Source organism: Malaya genurostris, chromosome 3 (genome assembly GCF_030247185.1).
Source record: "Malaya genurostris strain Urasoe2022 chromosome 3, Malgen_1.1, whole genome shotgun sequence".
Classification (NCBI taxonomy): domain Eukaryota; kingdom Metazoa; phylum Arthropoda; class Insecta; order Diptera; family Culicidae; genus Malaya; species Malaya genurostris.
This window is the reverse complement of record NC_080572.1, coordinates 263,875,892-263,899,342: the sequence shown is the minus strand read 5'-3', so window position 1 is coordinate 263,899,342 and position 23,451 is coordinate 263,875,892. Positions and strand designations below refer to the sequence as shown.

The window sequence follows — 23,451 nt, the reverse complement described above, 5'->3', positions numbered from 1 at the left end:
TATCGAGATATAGTAGCATTATACAGAATTAAATTCACCGGAACAAAATCTTACCACGGTCGTCATCTGTTCATCCCATGTACTTATAAAATTTAAGTTCCGTTATTGAAAGCAGTGAAAGGTAAGGTAGGAAAATGTTAATGAAACGAGATGGTCACGGTTACTTGAACATTGTATAAAATCGTCTGATTAGGTCCAGTTCTCTACTCAGGAATATTTTCGGCGAGGTTGAAATTAAAATGAAAGCACGGGTCGCTTCGTCGGTCAGAAAAAAAAGCGGGCGGGTAATGGCAGAAACATAACAAAATTGACTAGAATACGAATCTAGAACGATACCGTTCGTATAAACTTGATTCTTAGTAAATACAAATTGCATAGATATCATAATTTTATCAGATATTTGTGGACCCCTGGTCGTCGGCTTAGAACAACAGACGTTAGTTTAGATGAGATTTGACAGATAAAAAGCGCCAGGCTTTCATTCACATATCAACGCACATGTCCGAAGTCTTCGAGTGACCGTTCTCCGATCGATATTGCTAAGTTGCTTCAGTACAGTCGAGTATCATCTTTGCAAAGAGTTCTTCGATATAATTCAGATGCAAAGTACATACTAACTATTTCAAACAAAACGTTCTGAGTGGGTGCTGCCAGCATTTGTTCGAGTTGGTGCTTAATACGTCACATACAAAATCGAAAAATAAATCCACCTAGTGGTGTAATGCCTTTCTCATATTACTCATAACATCAAAAATATTACTGTGAAATTCGCAAAAACAACTGTTCATTGAATAGAAATAGGAAAGTTTGTTCGGACCTAATCTAACAAACTCTACAAATCCTGTTTACCTTGCAGTTCCGAAACCGGAAGTAGTTTCCACAACAAATTTAAGAATTCCGTATGAAACTGTAAGATTTATCCTTTGAATCTATGAGTTTGTGAAAATCGATTTGGCCATCTTGAAGGAAAGTGAGTGAGACCCTTTTGCAGTTTTTAATCACCATTTCCAATTCTTCCGAAACCGGATTCAGATGACACTACCGGATGTGAAAATTTCATATTTTTTCAAATAAATTTGAATTCATTGCCATTCTTTTATTCTTTCGGTCGTACTGATCATAAAACAGCTATAATTTTTATCAACCGCATCAACGTATTTTACCAATATTACGCACTAGTAGCAGACATCCATAACCTTTTCGATTTCTTCATAGCGTGTACGAAATAGAACAAAGCATGCATCGTTTGTGTTTTCTTCTTCTTTCGGTGTGGTACATATTGTCATTCTTTATGGCGATATGTAAACTTTGTATTCCTAAATGTAGCAAAATCAAAGGTAACTAGGATTCGATCGAACCACATTCGATCGAAAAATCAATACGTCGATATTCAGAATAAGGGTGAATGTGAGTTTTAATTTAAACTAAAATTTATGAAAATCGGTTCAAGCGTCGCTGAAAAATCGAAGTGAATTCTACATTTGGAGTTTTTCTTCACTACTTTCGGAGCTTTCGGAACAGGAAAAGGGGAAACCAATAGTGCCGAATTAAGCTTTTATGACCACAACCTAACACGCTCAGCAATCTAGAAGAATTTATCAGACTGTTTTATGGGATTTGTACCTGTTTTTGATCATCGTTTATGAAAAAATACTAATGAAATTGGTAATTTTCCACTTATCATTTGAATCCTAGTTTGTGGAAATCGGTTGAGCTGTTTCAGAGAAAATCGAACGCACACTTTTTCTTCAATTTTCACATATTACCATGTAACTCCGGAACCTGAAGTCAGATCGAAATGAAATTCAATAGTAGGCTATGGAACCATTAGACCTTTCACTTGAATCTTAGTTTGTGAAAATCGGTTCAGCCATCACCAAGAAAAGTGAGTTCATATTTTTGTTAGATTTACGTACACAGACGTTCGCTCAGTTCGTCGAGCTGAAACAAATAGTATATGACATTCGGCCCTCCGGGTCTCGGTTAAAAAGTCGGTTTTCAAAGTGATTGCATAGCCTTTCTATATTAGAAAGGCAAAAACCGTACAGCTCCGGAAAGTAGATCCAAAATCTTTTTAACCTCGAAGATTCGTACAAAAATAACAGCGTAACTTTAATAGCTTGCATAAAATTACAACCGCATAACTTCTAAAATTCGCGCAAAAATAGACGTATGAAAAAAACCGTTTTAAAAAGACTTGTGATCATCTATTTACAAGACTTATGGATTGGACTATCTTTTAGACCCATTTCGAAAGTTTTGTTCTACTTTTGGGTTGTCAATTTTATGACGGTTTGATATTTTTAACACTATGTAACTCTAGAACAAGACGTCGTGTTCGGAAAAAAATCCCACATTAGTCAATGAAATCAATTTATTCTTTATTTGAATCAAACTCGAAAACATCGATTTAACCACGTCGGACATATCCAGAACTAAAAATTGGGTTCTTATATAGCCACGGTGAGTTTACTTATTTAACCCTTAATTGCATGATTCTTCGAAAAATGCCGGAATTTTTTTTCGATAGTTTAAGTGGTCCAGAACACGGGAAGAATACTAAAAAAAACACGACAAAACTACCCCTTCAGGGGTGAAAAAACAGTCTGTCCCATATATTGGATATTGTGCAATAAATTATCTGAAAATCGGAAATCGGATTCGGATGTGCCATCATCATTAGCCCATAGGACCATTTTTGCCTTTCTCTATAGAAAGGTATTAGAATTGCTGGAAAAACCGACTTTCGAACGGAGCCTCGGAGACCCATAGTGTTATATACCATTCGACTGTGTGTGTATGTATGTATGTATGTGTGTGTATGTGTGTGCACTTTTCGAATATATTTGAACGCGCTCAATTTTCTCAGAGATGGCTGAACCGATTTGAACAAACTTTGGCTCGTTTGAAAGCTACTGTCGGGCCATTGATCAAGTTCGAAGATCAAATGGTTGTGACTTTTTGTTCGCGATATATGATGGTATAAGTGACGTAACCGACAAAACACGTTGATTTTTACCGCTCTTATATATATAAGGGTGCCAAAATTTTGGGATCACCTCTATTTTTGTTAAGTTCTAGTGCTCAAAATTTAAGCACCTCGAAAAAAGCCTTCATGCAAAATTTGACCTAAATCGGACATTCTTAAGGGGTGCTGCCCGGTGGTAAAGGTTTGACAATTTTCGATCTTGAAAAAGCACCATAGGGGGGAGTACATGAAATTTCCAAAATCGAAAATTTTTGTTGATGCCGAAACTCTTAAAACTGCATGAAACATCGAAATTTAGTATCATCAAAAAAATTATTTGAAAAAATCAACTTTCTTGGAACTTTTTTTTATATTTTTTCTAAGTCCCAAAAAGTTAACTTATTTAAAAAAAATTTTTTTCGAGATGACACTAAATCTCGACGTTTCATGCAATTCTAAGCCTTTTGGCATCAAAAATGTCTGTGAGTGAGTGAGTGACCTGATAATACTCGCATATAAAATTAACCCTTCGTCTGACTGATGGGTCTAGCCAGACCGTTTTCGTTTTGTACCATCAATTTAATATATTTATAATTTATCTATCGACTTGAGGTTTCAGGTAGCTTCCTAAAATTTAATTGGCTATCAATCCATGCAAATTGCAATATAGACAGTGTCCTCGAAAAGGACGATAAACGACTGGTTTGAAACATTACCCTCGATCTGACTAGATACCATTAGTCATCCTGGACCCCATACATTTTGTATAGAAAGACATAAGATATAATATATGTTTATAATATTTTTAAATGTTTTTGTTGTATTTCTCCATTCTAATCTCCATTTAAGTTCACATCGTACATAGACACGTGTTCATTCATACCTAAACATAAAAGCGTACGTTTGTCTTTTTGTTTGCTTTTTTGTTCTTTCGATTCTATTATTAGTATTCTTTGCCAATTCACTGCTGAACATAGTGTGTAAACGAATACTTGGCCTGAGGAAATGGTACGGAAACAAACATACGTCTGTGTATAAAAAAATTAGCGAATGTTCTGTTAGTATTGGCTGCTAGATTCATCATATCTGCATCTCAGTTTACAAATGAAAGTAGAATTCATAGGACACAAGTGCCAGTAAACATATTATTATTACTGACACTTATTCAACGTTACTTAATAACAGACATCAAACATAGCAAACAAATCACCGGTGGCGTTTGTCGTGAACAGAAATATCGATTTACTAACAAAAGCGGAAGTTTGCAAAAAAAAACTTTTGTTACAAGTATTATTATAAATACTTCTTAAACGCACTTGATATATTAGTAACTGAAGGTTCTCACTTCCAAAAATTACTAGAATAAAATTACCATTTAATTCTAAAAAAATATTCTTGTGAAATTATTCTACTAAACGCTCGAACGCTGATAAATCAATTCCTAAAATTAGCTCTAGAATACTAGATAGTGTTTCGCCATTATATGCCTATTTTTCAAATTTCAATTTGTTGATAGGAGAGTTTCAAAATTGTATTTTTAATGTCATCATGATCGGTCGAGTCTCGTACACAACACTGCAACCGCGTAACTTTGGAAATACGCATAAAAAAACCGCGTAACATCGGAAATCCGCGTAAAAAAGTCGCGTAAAAAGAAACCGTATTAAAAAAAACCGCGTAAAAAGAGACCCCAGTGTACACCGAAATGCGTAGAAATACATGGTAATGAACAGGGGTCTGGCCAGACCCATCAGTCAGACCGAAGGTATAAAAATATCTGTCAGACGGAGGGTTAATGTTCCCGGGAAAACGAAAAGCTCAATGAAGATTTTCCTGGTCCGACGTCCGGTTCCAGAAGACAGGATGTGTGAGAAAATGAACAATTTCTCGAAAATCACTCAATCGCTTATCACAAATCTAAATTCAACTCAAAGAGCGCTATTAAATATATCGAGGAATAACATTCCAATAAGATAAGCGGAAACATCTCAATTCCAATAACTTGTTGCTGTAATCGTATAATTGTTCTATTGTGTTGATCGTGTAAATGATGGCTAAAATTTCGACTCTTCCGACCCCCTGAAAATAGTGTACGAAATCTTTGAGTTTATCTAAGAACTATTACGATTGGAAGATTCTGGAACAAACAAACTCCCTTCGGTTATAATGGTCCCCGATTTCGGTTTGCAACAGTTAAAAAGCTCCGGAATGGTACTAATATTACCACTACTGGTGGAATAAATAAGTTTTACGGTACATTCTCCCTGTAGGCGTTGGTTAAAGGCTAAACTAAAATATAAAATTAAAGTCAGTATTGGCGACATTATGGAAACTACGGAATAAATAAATCGCTTCATCAATCAGACAGAAAAAAACAGGGGAATAGAATAGAATGAAAAAATATGACAAAAAGTCATATGCACTTTTTACCCACGAGGTATCAAAACTACTGAATGAGAATAAAATAGTAACATGATTTGTTTAACACGACAGGCCGATCGTATTTTTCATAATTTTCAACGAAATTAAAATCTCTAAAATAAAATAATAGCCAAACAATGCGTAGCAATCAGATAGTCCCTGTCGATGAATGAAACAGTTGGTTTAATGTAGCATGTGGATGCAATAAATTGAACTGTGATGCTTTTATATAAGAGAAGTTTCGTATTTAATGAAACCGATCCATTTTTAATATTCATTTTAATTCATAGAAAGAAAATTTGGTACCATTGATTAGTTTGAACAAAGTTAGTACGAAAACTGTAAGCATTTCATAACAAATAATACTGTTTAAATGGAATTTGCAAAAGAATCCGTTTTGGTTTCATTTATTATCATTGATTACAAGGTTGAAATGATCATCGATAAACCATCGACTAATAGTGAATTCAACAGATTTTGATACGAAGTTGCATAGTGTCATGCAAACTCGCATACAATATAATCATAGAAGATTGTACGTGAACTACTTCACACACTTGAAACATTTCACTTTTATATCACTCCAGCGGTACGAAAATCATTGATGGGGCTCCCAACGAACGATATGACTTGAAACAAATGATAAAACAAAATAACATTTAAAACTTACTTATTTTTCGATTGTCTCATAAACTGCTGAATTTTCCTAGCGGCTTGGTTTTGTGTTCGTTGTGAATAGGTTCGCCTAAAAGAAAAAAAAAACGTTTGTAATTTTTCGATTCTACGGTCGGATCCCAGTGCACAAACTCACTTCAGCGGCCCGGATGGACTCGGTTCCTTGGAGGAACCTTGATTGTTCTGTTGCTGCTGGGGCGACTGTTGCTGTCTCTGTTCGTTCTTGTAGGTTCGATAGTAGCTCTGTATGCACTGGGATGAAGAAGCCGCCTCCTCGGGGCTTTCACCGCTTCCACTACCAGATGGATTCGATTGGACAGATTGTGATTTTTTGAATCGCTTATTTTCGCAGTACGATCGGTAACCGTTCTGTATGATAACAGCTGCCTGGGTCATCTGACGATAGTAAGCGTACTGTTTGTAACGGCGGTAGTAGTTCTGGATAACTACGGCAGCCGAACGTTCCTTGTCCTGTTCTTCCATGCGGCTTTTGCGACCTTTATACGAGCGATAGGCTTTCTGGATGCACTTGGCTGCCTCGTACAGTTCGCGTTGTTCACGTTCTAATAGAATGAAAAATGATAAACTAAGACATTCGATGAACGATTAACGTGTTATGTTTTACCATTTAACTTGAGATTAGAAAAGTCCTTTTCGAAGGGGTTCGAATTTGTGGTTTGTAGAAATTCGGTAAAATCTTGCGTCGTTGGTGGAGGACTGGGAGAACAAACTGGTGGATCCTGCGGGATCGAATAGCTAGCAGGAGACTGAAGTGGTCCCGATGAAGCCGGACTTAAACTGGAGCACGGTGTACCAACATCGTGATATCTGGGAAATTGATCCGCTTTAGTTACCAATTGGGCCCATCTAATGAGCATTCACTTACCGGTAATTATGATCGCTGAACTCAAAATTGAACTCCTCAAACTGTGATGAGGGCAACGAGTCCAGCAGCGGCTCCATGAAGGAGTCGTTCAGAATACTCATCCCGGATGTGTCTTCGCTAAGTGTTTCTGGCATCGGGCTGCCCAAAGACATGATTTCCTCAGATTCATTCTGAAATATAAATACGTAAATAGATCGATAGTTCGTTTATTGGGAAATTAACTGCTACCTTTATTCGCTCTGGCATTGCTGCAATAATTTGCTCAGCTAGTGTCAATACTTTGGCGTCATTGTCCCCTAGAAGTAGAAATAGATGACATATTTTAGTGATCAACCAACGAATGATTTTAAATCTACACATCGGATGATAAGTTACATCGATAAGAACAGTAGTGGATCGATCTTGGTGGGCAACACTAAATTCTAAGTTACCGAAACAAATTCACAACATATCACTTCCACAATTCTAGTAATCCATCACAGGATACAAGAATATTTCTTAGATTCGAAATCTACAAACTACATTCTAGCGAAAGCGGAGCAAAAACATCAAATTTTTACATGCAATAATACTGCAATACTTACCTTACATTAGTATCACATAAAAGGTATTTAAAAGTGAGTTTGAGTGATTTTTAAGTGAAGTTTAAATCTGTTTTTTTTAGAAAGCAGATGAAACCAGGACATATCATGAGAGCAACTTATGATTTTAAATGTTTAGACAAAATTTGAAGTGTGCCGTTAATGAAAACGTGTCTTCATTTTGGTGACTTTTTCAATAATAAATAAAATCACTTGAAAAGTGCAATTTCGTATAACAAAAAAAAATGTAAATCAAACTCAGTTATCCAACAAGAATTGGAATTTATAATGTTTAAAATACAAATTAAATAAAAACGTTTATCAAGCTACGAAACATATCTAAACCACTTGTTACTTGTTTATTATTTCGCTTGAAAAAAATAAATTGAATTTATGTTTTACTTTATTATTTACTTTATTACTTATTTTACTTACAGGAGTCATGCATAAATTGTGTCACGTTAGAAGAGGGAGGCGACTTGATTACATGAATTTTCAATTTGACAGAGCCTACTCAAAATGTACAGTGTATATAATGAGCTCTTTTCAATGTGATACAAAAGCATATGTGATACACTGGTAGCATATGTAGGTCACTGTATGAAGGGATGAATTGTTAGTTCAACACTTGTTGCTACTAGTGACCGAGGAATTGACAACATGGAAATGACAATAATAGGCGTCTGATTTGTAATAGACAAAATGTATTGGTAAATTTCTGACAAAACTGTTGATTTTTAAACTTGCAATTTTTTTCCACAATCTCTTGGCAGTCGGTTATCGAGAGATAAATAAGGAATCATTTTATTTGAAGATGCGGAGTCGATTCTTACAAACAACAATCGCTCTAGTTTAGTGTTCTTCGGTTTGTCTCACAGTGAAACTTTATTATCTGAAGCTACTGACAATCAAACAGTTCCAAGATAAATTTTGAACTTGCCTTGTATCTCATAACTGACTTTCACAGTAAACACCCAGAGACTTAAATTTATTTAATTGAAAATATCTAAAGCAACCAAGACGTTTGAACCGAAAAGATTTCAGACTTGGCCATTCGAACGACCCAAAATATACTCAGACTTCTTCGTATTTCTCCCGGACAGATTCCTAGTTGGTCACACAAACACTAAACAAAGCATTAAACAGCTTATTTAGTTGAATATATGTGTGCCATTCCAGACGTCTTAGAATATGCAATTCATAATTTAATTTAAGTTAGTTAATGAAAGAGGCGTATGAAATAAATAAAACTACAAACAACAACTAAGCGGAAAACTTCCAATGAAAGCACCGCTAATGAATCACCACATGAGAATAAATGATGAGAAACGCGTATGAATTGAGCTCACAACAACCTTTAGTGCTGAAGAACGAGAAATAACACGAAGAAAGAAGTTTTTCTCCAGATAAAACTATTCTTAAAAGCTTGAAAGAATAGATAAGAAAACAGTGTCTCAAAAAATTAAAAATAAATAAAACACTCTGTTGAACCAAATGAAAGTTTAGTAGAAAAGAGAAACTCCTGCAATTGTGACGTTTTACGGCATGGAAGCAGGAACCCAGTGGATCTTCTTTTACCGCCGGATACCACATCTCCTATTGGACCTCAGCCCCTTCTTTTACTATCCAACGTAAAAGAAAACTTTGAAAAAAAAACGATAAATAGAATGTTAGAGTAATATACTGTAGCGGATATGTAGCGGTTTTCCGGATAATCTGTCGTGATTGGTCAACGATGGATAGAGTGATATGCTACATCCAAGTATCTGGGACGCTCTTGAGTCTCTTTGAGTCTGGGAGGAGGTTGCGACATGGTGTGATTCGAAGAGCGCGGACCGACACGAGTGGAACGAACTACCGAAAGTCCGTACATCTTTTTGGCTACCACGATAGTTGTCGATATTCTTCTTGTCTTCTTCCTTGTATACAGGAAACATACAAAAAGATTTCCAGAAAACTCTAGTCATAAGTGACAGTGGTAACAGGTCACATAGATGTACCATGAAACCACTAGAGCATCTCTTCAAAATAACTGCCGGGATACCATCGGGTCCAGCAGAGTATGAAGACTATATTTTTGCGGCTGCTGTTTTTTACGGAACTGGCACTAATGTTGATTGAATTGGGAACGGGTCATTTCCCCGAAAGTTGTTTCGCCGAATGCCATTTCGCCGAAAGTCGTTTAACCGAATAGGTCATTTCGCCGAAAGTCGTTTCGCCGAATGGGTCATTTCGCCGAAAGGGTTATTTTGCCGAAAGGGCCATTTTTTACGAAAGGGTAATTTTGAATACATAACATAATTTATTATTAGCGGCGGCCGCTTGCATACAAACCTGTAACCGCCCGGTCTACTCAAACCTAGTTTTCTTTGCTTCAGTTAGGTCCGAACCAGCGGTAGCGAGGACGGATAGCATACGAACAAAACGATGTGGCGAAGCTGCATTAGATATTTTTTTCATCTGCACTCAGTTATCAGAAAATACCGCAAACAATTGTCTGATAGGTACACTAATAAAGTCAACAAGTTTTTTTGGGAATTCCATTCTGAGGGTCATGAATAAACCTACAAAATTGATTCAAGTGTCTTGATCATTTCAGAAGTACGATTGTAGGTCAATAAAACGGGAATTAAAATAATTGTGGTTTTGACTGTCCCAAAACGGGAACATTAGGTGCCGCCTGAATGATTTGGTACGGTGTTAGGATTTCTCTAGAAAATATCTCAGAAAAATCTGTCATGAACGTTTTGCAAATTTTCTGCATGCTAGAACTTGTCTGCTCATAGAACATATATGAAAGTAGATGGGACTCCTTCCTTTGCTCGTTAACGTGCTTCCAGAACGATTTTTGATTAGACTTCAATCCCCTCTGCACACTGCTTAAATATGTTGCATAGCAATGTTTGTTCGGGGATGCTTGCATAGATCAGAACGTTGTAAACTGTTTTAGCTGCAAGATCAAGAATCGTATAGATGGCTACGATGGGCTGCTCATGTCATTAGAATGCCGGACGGCAACCAAGTGAAAATGGTTCTTTAATCTGATTCGGTAGGAACAAGAAAAAGAGCACTGCGAGTAAGGAGTATCGATCAAATGAAAGGGGGATTTAGGAAATATCCGGGCCTTGAGTGGCTGATAAAAAGCAGTCATGGATCGGGCTACATGGAGACTTTTGCTAGGTACATCAAAGAACACCACAGGACTAGGCTGATAGGTAAGAGTAGAGTAGAAATTTTCACTAAAAAAAATACTTCTCACATTCCTATCCAGGAAGAAAGTTTTGCACTTTCAACTGCTCGATACACGAAACACAACTCAAAATCAGCCTTATTCTATTTTCCACCCCCCATCTCAGGGAGGATCGGTTCGGTAAGCCAAAAAATACAGGGTTGTGTACGAGACGCGACCGATCATGATGACATTAAAAATGCAATTGTTAAACGCTACTATCAACATATTCAAATTTGAAAAAATAGGCAAATAATTGCGAAACACTATCTAGGATTCTAGATTTAATTTTATTTTTAATTCGGCTCTACATTGTCCAACTTCGTCCTACTGGACCGAGTTCGTCAGTTTGTGTGCCTTTTCGTGCCAATTGAGGCATACAGCTACCATTTGGTGCAACAGGCTTCGTTGTGCTAACTGTGGGAAGGCTCATACAGATGGCTTTTGCCGTAAGGATGTTGTAAAGTGTGGGGATTGTCCTAACGGCATGTCCCGTGTGCAAACTGCGCGGAGATAGAATAAAAAACGTTCCTTAAAGAAACATTCCTAGCGTTTTTTTTGCCGAGATTCTTAAGATCGACTCGTCAACAGACAACGAACCTCGATACTTGCTTGACAACTGATTCCGACGACCCTTTGGAAGATAAATCTTTGGCGGTCCTTCATAGTTATCGGAATAGGAATATTAATTCCTCTCATAAGCTACCTCGAAGAGCCACAAAATATAATGCAACTAACGGAAGTTGTGACAAAACACCGAATCAAAAAGCTCCTGGTATCAGGAAGCTCAATTCTGAGAATAAATTCCCATCACTTTTCGAAACAATAGAATCCCCAAGCTGGTCTCATTATATTCTCTGATGTTTAAGACCGGATTTTTGCAACAGCCCATTTTTCTGACCCTCTTAAAAGTATTTTTATTACTTTCATGTCTACGGTGAAAAAGTATTTGAAGCAGTTGGCTGAGATTTGGCCCCTTCTCTCAGCGATCGTATCCTTCGATGACTAATTTATCGAACGAGTTAAAAAAATTTTATGACAGAGGAGTTATAGAAGTATTATCCCAAAAATGGATCCTTTTAAAATTTTCATGAATAATTTGAAATGTGACGCAGATCAACCACGATCTATGATATTCGCGATAACTACAGTATGACTAATCTAAATACGGGAGAACTAACATAGATTCCTGCACAATTCCTGATCCCCACGGTAGCGATCATCTGCCGATCGTAGTTTCAGTCACCAAACGGTTTCAAGACTATCGGAGACAAACAAAGTTTCGTATGACCTCACACAAAATATTGATTGGAAATGCTACGCAAACTCGGTGTCTGATAAACTAGGAGCAACCTTGTGTGCCTTCTTTGGAGGAAGAGTAGGGGAGAGTGTACGGTTACCGGCACCCTTTTATTTTAAGCTCATAACTTCTGACTAAGTGCACATTATGCGGACATCTATACATCAATGGAAAGCTAACGTCTCTAGCTAACAACTGATTAAGAAACTAAGTTGATTCATTTGATAGAAAAAATGTATTATCAATTTAGTAAAGCGATAAATTTTGGCCATTTCAAAAAAGCTGTTTGGCTACCGGCACCTTAAGAAATTTCATTAAAAATGGAAAAATATAAGTAAAGACTGTAGTTATTGAAAGAAAAAACAGATTTTTTTCTTCTTGGAAGCGTTTTGGACAAAAGTCTTTATTGTCTGATGGTGACTTCACCTTGGCTCTCTTGGTCGATGATTTAGATGGTGGCGCCTCTGGTGTTGATTTGGCCGGTCTTCCACGTTTTTTCTTAGCGTTTTTGCTTGCTGTATGAGTAGCTAGATGTTTGGCCAAAACTGTGGCTTGCTTTGTCTCGACAGCAGTCTGCATATGACTAACAATTTTTCACAATTTGTCGAAATTTTGATAGCATCCGGTATTAAATCACAAAATAGATCGATTTCACCTCATAAATATTCAATCCACTCACCTTTCCGATTCATGTTGTTCAATTTATGATAAAAAAGTCAGAAAAAAAAGTTTTGTGTTGATTTTCACGGAATTTATTTTGAACGCAGCAAAAAGTACAAGCGTATGTTTGCTTCGGTATTCGGCACAAAAAGAACGTGCTGCTATTACACACACATGACATTTGTCGGAACGACGCTAAAGACTGTCCCAGAAAGTATGGACGCACTTTGAATTGGTCGAAGTTGTGTGAAATTTGGTGGATTCATGTCTTTTGGGACGAAAGTGACATTTTTGGTAGTATACCATTCTACCGTTGATTTCGGGTAGTGGCAAGAAGCAAGATCTGGCCAGAAGACAACAGGATCCTTGTGGCTTCGAATCATGGGTAGAAGTCGTTTTTGTAAACATTCCTTGATGTGTATATTCGCTGTTCATTGAAGCAGTGGTGATGAAGGGTTTCGAAATCTTTCCGCAGCTACAAATTGCTTGCCAGCTATAGCTTTCTTACCAAATTTTTCGACTTCAATTGATGTCTCGGACTGGTTCAACACTTGCCCTTCTCGCACCGTATAATATTGTGGTCCCAGCAAGGATTTGTAATCGAGTTTCACGTAGGTTTCGTCGTCCATGATTATGCAGTTCAAATTTCCAACAAAAATCGTATTGTACAGCTTTCAAACCCTCGGCCTGATCGATGCTTCTTGTTTCGGACTACGTTTTAGTTGCTTCTGCTTCTTATAGGTTCGAAGATTCAAACGTTCTTTAGCACGAAGAACATTTGATTTCGAAGTGCCCTCCTTCTTTCTCCTCCTTCTTTTGCTTTAACGCCTTCAGTATACGTTTATCCAAATGAGAGTTAGCAGGACCTTTTTTTCGACCCGTTTTCGGTTTATCCTCAAAGGTGTTATCCTCACCGAACTTCCTGGTTGCATTTCGCACGGCTTTTTCACTTACTCCTTCCATTTTTGCTATCTTTCTCAGTGACAGTCCCCGTTCTGTGCACCATTTGTAGACAATTTTTCGACGTTGTTCTGCTGAAAGTCTACGCATTTCGAAACAAACTAATGAAAACGAATAAACAACTGCACAAGTGGTTAGAGAAGACTGTAAACAACAGGACGCAGCCATGAAAATTGAACCATTGCGAAATGGTAGCGGTTTTTGGTTGCGTCCATACTTTCTGGGACAGTTTTTATCTGCTTTCTGACAAAAGTTACGGTGGGGTGCCGGCAACCGAAAACGTTACCTGGCTGGTTTGATTCTCGATACCGATATTATTCAAGCTTAGACGAAACGTGGAGAACTAAGAGTGCTTGAACGACAAGAGAGCTTCAGTTTAGGAAATATTCAGAAAAAATGAAGCACCTAAAAATAATTGGAATTACACGGCGTTAGACACTAAAATTAAAACGTAGCATGATTTAAGTAAATGTAAATTAATTTAGTTTTGTTGGTGCCAGTTAGAGATGAAGAGGAATAACATTTTAAATAATTTAGCGTGACATAATTTGTGCATGACGCTTTCTTCCAAATCCAAACATCCTAATTTAAGGGAATCATTTTTGTTTAGTTTTTAGAATATTACAGACTTTATCATATTTACAAAAAAAATCACAAAACTGTGAAACAGAATTAAAAAACAACAAACGATTCGTTTGTACAGATATTCTTAATTCTTTATGAAAAATTATTTACAGAAACATCGATATTTACAAGACTATATAGAAAACAATCAAAATACGCAATAACACAATTATTATGAAATCCTCTAAGAAATTTAAATATTTTTTTAAGAGTGATAGATGAAACTTGAATAGAAGAGGAAAACAATGAGCCGAAATGAAATTCACATCAAATATTATAATTACCAACACAAAAAAAAACAAATACCGCAATGAAAATCATACTAAATTAACGATAGAAAATGAACTAAATTACCGACCCAGAAAATAAAACAAGACTTCAAAGTGAACTAACCTACTGTCCCTCCCCCCGAGGCCATTTCAACACTGTCCTGGTGCTGCTGTTGCGGTTGCTGCTGATATTGCTGCTGTTGCTGGTGCAATCCGTAGCAACCGCTACTGGAAGCATCGCCGAACGCTGCCGAATGTCGTTCGTCGTCCTGCCGAGTATCGCCGTGGTCCTCGCTCATCGGGCTAATTTCAGCGGCTGAAACTTCACCTGAGCATTTTCAATCGATCGAATTGTTGTTGTTGTTGTTGTACGTAAATACAGTTTTGAGGTTTATTTGAATAATTCGAAAATGGAAAAAAATGCAGTAAAGCCACTACTTAAGTCAAAGATTCGGTTTTGAAAATCGGAATAAAAGTGTGCGAAAGCGAAAATGACTAGTTTTAATTAATTTTCCGAACGTTTGTGTGTCGTGTTAAACTGCAAACCAAAAGCGATTGTAAATGTATCTACTGTCCAAAATTGTGCGGTAAATAGTTTGCCTTTTCAAACATGTTGTAAAATTGTAACCAATGAAATTGTTGTATTTTTTTTATTCAACGAGTTGAGAAAAAAATATTTGTACATTCAATAGAATGAAGAAAATCACTTACACAGAGCAAAGTCCATCTTGCGCAGCGGAGAAAGCAACGAAGTGTTGCTGAGGGTACTTGAAATCTGCGAGGGTGACCCCGTGGTACGATCATGCAACGACAGGGACAAATTTTCCGAATCACCAACACCGCCAGTACTACCGGTGTTGTTGAACAACGCTTTGCTGGAAACACCACCGCCAACCGTAGCACCGAACAGAGACGATTGACCACCGACAGAGCCGGAGCTCAACGGAAGCGACATGCTGCGATCGTTCCTACGAGGTAAAATAAAGCTTGAACGTTAAGAGCATTGAATAAGTCAGTTTCTAATTAGGCGCACTGACCTGCTCATCCGTTGCATATCGCGCATAGATTTGCCAGTTTTACTTAGCGAGGATCTCGTTTCCATATTGATACCACTATCGACGGAGGATCGCTTGGAAAGCCGTGCTCCCGGAGGGCTTTGTCCGCTGCAAATAAATTGATCATTTTAGTTAGTACTTGTGCAGACAAAAAAAAAGCTTCCTATGAATTACCTTGAGAATACAGCCCCTGGCCTCAAGAAAACCCCATCGTGACTTCGATTGCTGTCGGAATTTGGCGAAAGTGCATTCGACAGCATCGGATTGGAGTTGTTATTTTCCAGTGCATAATGAAGATTGCTGCTGGTTAGCGACGAAACGGCCGAAGAACTCGATCCTTTTAGGTCGCTGTACGGTGACAGGGCAGCCGGTGAAAGTGACGGATTGAACGCGGATGAAAGGGCAAAGTTATCATTGCTATTGCTATCACTATTGCTACTGTTAAGCGCATCGTTATAGTTGAACAGATCGTTGATAAAGTTATGTTCCGGACTGGCCTCGGACCCGGCACCGGAACCGGACTGATTATCGTTATTTTTAGTAGTGGCATTGCTATTGACCCGACCGGATCTACTGCTACTATTCGCGAGGGTCGTAGACGTGGAAGCGTTCGAAGTGGAAGAAGAAGTCAAGGAACCAGATGTGGCAACAGTTAATGAATACGAAGCGGAAGAAGACGAACTTGGTGTGGAAGAAGTGCTAGAGGATGACGTTATGGACGCAAGAGTTAGTATCGATGAGCTGGTCGGTGCCAGTGTCTTACGGTTATGAATTCGTTGTGTCTCATGCTTCTCAAGTTCGGCTACCAAACCCAGGAAACCTTTGCTTTTGGCAACCTCCAGTGGACTTTGTTGGAAATTGTTCTTCACGTTCAGAGCAGTCTGATTCCACTTGTACAGTAGAATTGCTGTTTCGGTGTGGCCTCGCGAACAAGCCCACATCTGGAAGAAAATTTCGATTCATTACCTAAATGATACCTTAATCAATAGGTTCACTTACCAAAGGTGTAGAACCATCCTGATCCTGACTGAGCGCATCAATTTCCGCTTCAAGAATGACATTTGAGTTTTCCGCCTTCCAAGTAAGCATCGTTCGCACCAGTTTCGCGTAACCAAGAGCTGACGCCAGATGCAGCAGGGTCATACCTCGATGCTTTCCAAGCCAAGATCCTGGAGTGACCGATCTCCAAATTTTAGCTGTCAACATTTCGCAATAGTTAACCAGTCTATCCTCGAAATTGGTTTGCTTGAAAAGAATCGAATCTTCAGGCTGAAAAAGAAAAGATTTATCAATTCGTGGCATTTATGAACGCATATGTAAATCCGCACCAGTTCTCCCGGTTCGATCTTAATCTGTAACTTCTCGTCAATCGATTCCAACCTATTGAGCAGGTTAAACTTGTACAACATATCGTTTCCGTTAGCTTCGCACTTTGTTTCGATCTTCGGTGGCGACTTGTACTCAAAGTTAACCGCATTAGATATTACAAAGCCATCGCAGGCAACCTGCAGTGTAACGATTCCCACTTCGTGAGCTGCGAAGAAAATAGCAGATTAGTAATCTCATTTCAATCATTTCAATTTTTATCACATCGCACCTGGACAGTAGCATCGTAGGACTCCGTTCTGCACCAGCGTAGTCGGCACCGGAAACGAATCAAACAGTACGGTGTAAGACGAGCTGGAACTCCACGGGCCCGTTACCAGCACCTTGATGCCACCCTCCGGATATGCCCATTCCGGGCTAAAATCGGTTATAGCCGAAACGTTTTCGTTGTGCGAGCCGATCCCTGCCATCCCCATGCTACTGTCGGCGGAGTGCTTAAAATGATTCATTTCACTAGCATCGTCATCCACCTCGCCACCGGCATCCGTTCCCGCGTCACTACCGTTGAAAAAGACACTCTTGGCGTCCAGTTCCAGCTCGGGAAATTCTACCAGCATATCAAATGCGTCCAAGTTGACAAACACATCGTCGTCTACCGTGTCATGATTGGTTCCACAGTTCTCGATGAAATCCATCGGATTGATCTCTCCGTTCATTGCATCGTCAGCTGGCGTATCGTCAGGCGGTCCGCTAGCTCCAATAGCCGCCGCATGACCGTGTCCCAGGGGCATATTGGCGCTTAGCGTCTTCTGAATATCTTCCTGTGACAGATCTAGGGTCTCGTTGAAGAACGGCAAACTATCATGGTGACCGTTGCCGTCCATCCGGTTTCCGGGTTGTCTTCCGGACGGCGAATAACTTCCAAACATACTCTCAAACTGTTTACTGGAGCTACCGTTGGAGGAGTTGTTTGATGGCGATGATGAGGAGTCCATAATCTCCTGCTTCGGTATCAGACTGAGTTGGGAAGCATCGGACGGTGAGTTTTCCATTTTGATGCTGCTACTGGCACTGTGACTACCATTGCTACTACTACTGCTGCTATCCTTACCAGCCTCGGTGCTGTTGACGGATTTACGTTGCTGCTGCTGCTGCTGCTGGTGCTGTTGATGGGAGGGATGACAAACGAAAGACTGTTGCTGACCGTTAAGTATTAGAAGACTGCCAGGCGATCCTTGGAGCTGTGGAAGAAAATATTGATAATTTTTAATAGAACTGTAGTGGCAGTCATTTTCTATCAGACCACTATATTATCTGAAACTTATTTTATAAAACTGCAGAACAACAAATATCAACATTTTGGGGCGTAACTAGGTAGTAACATACGAATGTATAATTAGTAGGATGTGAGACATATTTAATAGTTAATAGCTACTTTTGTGAGGAGAAAAAGAGTAAGGTCACCATCTCGAATGCATCCCTCACTCAGCATCACTTTCTTTTTGTCGAAAAAAGATCCTGTGTTTAAAGAGGCTTGCTCAATTTGCTGGCATCCCAAATCATACAATATTGGTGTTGTAATACTTAATACTACAGATGTATATGAGTAATAATTATCACTTACTATTCACACTTTGTTTGGACTGTATATAACTAACTATGGAAACTTAACGATGTGTGTACGATGTGCATTGTAATGCCCAAGTGCGCTGATTCTTTGGTTTGCAACAATATTTTAGTCGGCGAGTAATCAGCTTATTGGTAAAAACTTCAGGCTCATAAATTGTACGATTTGATTTCTTATTAGAATTATGATATATTTTACAAAGTTTCTGTAAACCATTTTCTTTTTTAAAAGAGATGTAATGGAGTGTAAACTTTGCTTCTGATTAAGCCACTCGCAAGATGTATTTGTCATTTTATCGCTTTTTCCGACTAAATATTACTTTCGGTTTTCACTGTTCACGGCTAGCCTTTTTTCCGAAATCTCTTAGGACTGCCACAGTATCTAATACGCCCAAACCTTTATTTACGAACTACGGTACGGTAAATCCGGATCCTAGCAAAATTTCTTCGAGCTGGCAGTAGTGTAGAATCAAAGATTAAAAAATTTAAAATAATAACTCAAATTAGATAGCGTAATTAGCGTAGTATGAACCAATTTTCAAAAAAAAACTTGTTTTAATCCAATTTATCAATTTTTAGTTGGTTCGACGTAAAGTCCACATAACTAAGTTCAGTTTTTGCAATGACTGAGTGGAAACATATATTGGAGAAGCAAAATGAATGAAAAACTCACAGAAAAAAATTTTTTTTGGAAAAATAACACGCTCAGAGACAGGATTCGAACATACGTTCTTATGCAATCCGTCTAAATCCTAGTCGCCTCACGACCGGTACCATATATCTACACATCTTCTCTGTTCATTAGACAAGCTCTATAGCTCTATACATATAGCTATTGTTATCATCCACCTGGTGATGTGATGATGCCTTTCTCGTATATTTCGTGTTTTCATTAAGAACACTAAGAGTTTTTCAACTAAAACTTTTCTTTGAATTTTTATTAGAAACAAAAAAAGTTTAAATCTTGGTTCATGAAAATCGGTTCAGCCATCTGTGAGTGCGGTTCAGAAAAGTGAGTGCGAAAAATGTTACATACAAACATTCAAACACACACGCACACATACAGACAGTCGAATGATATATGACACTTGGCTCTCCGGACCTCGATAAAAAAATCGGTTTTCACAGTGATTGAATAAGCTTTCTATATGAAAAAGGTAAAAACTCTTGAAATGGACATTTTTATTCTAAGCACCTATCTCCGGAACCAGAAAATGGATCTGACTAAAAAATGGGATATTCTATGGTATTTGGAGGCCTCTCAGTTGAATCTCTAAGTTGGTAAAAATTGGCTGAACCATCTTGAAAGAAAGTCAGAGACATTATTTTCACTCTTTTGGTGAATATCACCCTGTAATTCTGGAACTGACATTTGCTCAGCTCGTCGAGTTGAATTGAATGGTATATGACATTCGGCCCTCCCGACTTCGATTAAGAAGTGGGTTTTCACAGTGGTTGTGTAGCTTTTCTATATGAGAAAAGCATAAATGAAATAGTTGTGAGCCAAATTTAGACGAAGAAATCACTGGTTTATACACACTTCAGCTTGTTTTACAGGAGTCGAAGCCAAATCCGGTCGGTTCGAATCTAAGCTTGTGAAAATTGAATCTAAGCGAGCGATCTCTGAGAAAATCGAGTGCACATTTTTCAGTGTTTTTTATATTTTACCCTGTTACTCCCCAACCGCAAGTTCAATCCGGATAAAATTCAATGGCAGACTATGGGACTAAGAAACCTTTAATTTGAATCAAATTTTGTGAAAATTATTTCAGCCATCCCCTGGAAAATTGAATGCATATTTTTGTTACAAACACACATATTCAGGCTATGCAATTACTGTGAAATCCGGCTTTTGAACTGAGTGTGAGTGCGTAAGTGACAAAAATATGCACTCACTTTTCCATTTGCAATTGTCATATGGATCTCACTTCCGGTTCCGAAAATACAGGATGGCGAGTGAAAAAACTGCTAATTAAACATTTTGCTTTTACAGTAGATATGTGTTAAATTTGTAAAAAAATCTCTATTTCACAGGTCTTCACAGGAAAAATTCTTCTATATTGGACTTTAAAATGTTTCAATGTATAGGGCTGGCCGTACGAACCGACTAAGCTATGCCGGTCTCCACAGCCTGGTTTCGGAAGTATCGGAAATAGTGGCCAAAAGCTCCAAAACGAAAATCATTCGCTTTTCGGTCTTTTTACGCGTTTTTTTTTTAAAGCGGATTTCCGAAGTTACGCGGTTTTCTTGTTTTGTCTTAGAAATCGCATGAAACGTCGAGATCTTGTGTTATCTCGACACTTAGAAAATTTCGATTGTTTTCAAAATATTTTTTTTAGATTACACCAGATCTCGACTTTTCATGCATTTATAAGACATTTGTCATCAAGAAAAAAATTTCGATTTCGGAAATCTCAAAATTTTTCTATGTTCCAAATTCGATTTTTTTTTAAATATTTTTTTTGAAATTATACCAGATACCAGACGTTTCATACATTTCTAAGACATTTTGCATCAAACAATTTTTTTTTTTGAATTTTGCGTTTTTTTTTCTACACGGATTTCCGAAGTTACGCGGTCTCAAATTCTCTAAGTCTCAAAATCGATTTAAAAAAAAAAGTTTTGGGATTACACCTCGTAAAAAGAGACCTCGGTGTATTCCGGTATACCGAAACTATAGGGAGAAGCGTGTTTAAAATTACAAACCGTCATTTATACCGATGCTGCAAAATAACGGGGAAAAATTCCAATTCTTTAAAATGTTTGGTTAAAACTATTTCGATTTGAAGGTTATGCTAGTTTACACCCAAACTTTCCTGTTTCTAATCAACGAGCAGTTTTTTTCCAAGAGTACGACAGTAATCTTTTTGAGAATATGAATAATATAAGAAAGGCATCATCACGCTACTAGGTGAGTTAAAACAGGATTCTCTATATATAAAAACTGCTTTTCTTATCCTCGAATCTACGAATACAGATACTCCAAAGAAATTTGTCTGCCTTTTTCTGTTTTATTTTAATAATGAAATGAAGAAAATTGATCATTTCTTATCAGTTTCGTTGTGGCCTCCTTTAAGAAAGAACTGTTATGATATATCTGAAAGTTTGCACAGAATCGAATTTAAATTGAATGTTGGCGTTTTATGAAATACATAAAAATGTCCAAACAAAATATTTTTCGGTGCAGTATTTTGCACTAAACATGTCTGCCGAGTCCAAATTTGTGTAAGAATTTATAACTGAACTAGCGTGTAATCGAGAGTTTTAGTGGAGTGCCAATTCTAACATCTAATAAGCTAGTTACAATCTCCCAACGACCAAATTCGCGCACTCACCTGTGATAGACTCAACACCAGTGACGAAGCCGAACCGCCTCCGCTTCCGTTGGGTCCGTTTGCCATTGACGCACTGCCAACCGCACCGTTATTAACCGTAATGTGATTATGATGACGACCACCGGAACCGCCATTATTGCTGTTGTTATTGTTGCCGTTGCTCATCAATCCATTACCGGTTGCATCTTGCTGCGATGATGTCCGCTGATTGACGTTCTCCGTCGGGCCATTGGCGGTCGCTGCCGTCGTTCGCTGGTTGGTCGCCGTTGATCCTGACGATTGCTGGTGCTGCTGCTGCTGCTGCTGATGGTGGTGACCACCCAACATTGATATATGATTCTCGCCATTTGTCGTGAGATTTATGCTAGGGTCAGTTCCGCTACGGTTTCCACCGCCAGTGCTAGTACCGTTCGCGGTTAATTGATTGTTGGTGCCAGCACTAATGGCTGAATTGCTCGGAACCGTGGATGGTGAGGACGAGGACGAATTATTGCTAGTGATGATCATATGACTTCGATGTTGCTGCTGTTGTTGCTGTTGCTGTTGCTGTTGCTGTTGCTGTTGATGATGCTGGGCCACAGCAGCCAAATGGGCATTGGACAGTCCGTTTGCAATATGACTACTGACACTTGTTAATTGTGAATTATTGTTATTGCTGTTGCTGCTGCTGCTGCTGCTGTTGGTATTGCTGTTGCTGCCACCGTTCAATGAGTTGAGATGCTGGGTGAGGGTTAAATTACTACTACTGCTGACCACTACCGTCGAAGAGTTCGGATGATGAGGATGATGATTGCCGGCGATTGCTCTAATTGAATTTGGATTGTTGGAGTGGTTTGGTTGTTGAGAGGTAGGAATGACTTGAAAATGCATCGATGCGTCCTTCGGTGTGACCGACCGGCTTCCATCCAGGATACTATTATGGGACTGTTGCAGTTGCTGCTGCTGCTGCTGCTGCTGTTGATCTCGGGCACGCCTGCTGTCGATCCAACGGGGATACATCTGATAAATGACAGGTAAGTTAATTGAGATTGTGCGGTTAACGTTTGGGGAGGGGGCAAGAAAATTTATTTTATGGATGACGAAGTTGCTAAATTGAGGATGATTGACAATAAATATGGAGAATGTTGGACATATAATTGTTTGGGAAATAGGGCTTCAAGTACATTGCAATTCGGGGTGAAAAACTATGTAAATTACATTCTCCCAAACAGCTTCGGACAAAGGAACTCACCCTCGAACCGATCAGCACGTTCGGTGCCGTACCGCCCAGATGGCCTGCATCGTTTCGTTTGCCCAAGTCACTTTTCGCTGCACTTATCCTTCTCATCGGATGCGAGCAGCTCTTCCCGTCGACGCAGTTGGCATCCGGGCAGCCGCATTCCAGTTGCTTCACCAGAGCCGACTGTCGGGCCATCCGCTGTTTCTCCATCAGCTGACTGACGATGGCCTCTACCGTTTCGGCCGTGGAGATTTCGATCTCGTTCGTGGCATCCGGTTCGTCTTCGCTGAAAACTGCCGGAAAAACTGCACCATCAG

At 38.6% G+C, this 23,451-nt stretch overlaps 1 protein-coding gene across 17 annotated transcripts in view; it reads right to left on the bottom strand.

Moving 5' to 3' along the window:
- Positions 1-23,451, bottom strand: part of LOC131436556 (calmodulin-binding transcription activator 1) — a 477,355-nt gene that overhangs the window by 11,760 nt on the left and 442,144 nt on the right. For 11 of the 17 annotated variants that reach the window (XM_058605326.1, XM_058605327.1, XM_058605332.1 and 8 more), the window contains 15 exons: positions 23,147-23,439; positions 21,916-22,914; positions 17,226-18,195; positions 16,957-17,162; positions 16,628-16,897; positions 15,803-16,569; positions 15,611-15,736; positions 15,285-15,541; positions 14,698-14,901; positions 7,179-7,246; positions 6,951-7,120; positions 6,690-6,892; positions 6,201-6,627; positions 6,060-6,134; positions 55-82 (listed from right to left, as the gene is read on the bottom strand). In XM_058605326.1, the coding sequence (XP_058461309.1) occupies positions 55-82; positions 6,060-6,134; positions 6,201-6,627; positions 6,690-6,892; positions 6,951-7,120; positions 7,179-7,246; positions 14,698-14,901; positions 15,285-15,541; positions 15,611-15,736; positions 15,803-16,569; positions 16,628-16,897; positions 16,957-17,162; positions 17,226-18,195; positions 21,916-22,914; positions 23,147-23,439 (5,063 nt within the window). The remainder of the gene's footprint in view (positions 1-54; positions 83-6,059; positions 6,135-6,200; positions 6,628-6,689; positions 6,893-6,950; positions 7,121-7,178; positions 7,247-14,697; positions 14,902-15,284; positions 15,542-15,610; positions 15,737-15,802; positions 16,570-16,627; positions 16,898-16,956; positions 17,163-17,225; positions 18,196-21,915; positions 22,915-23,146; positions 23,440-23,451) is intronic. The other 6 variants (XM_058605333.1, XM_058605334.1, XM_058605335.1 and 3 more) reach the window with 6 other exon arrangements.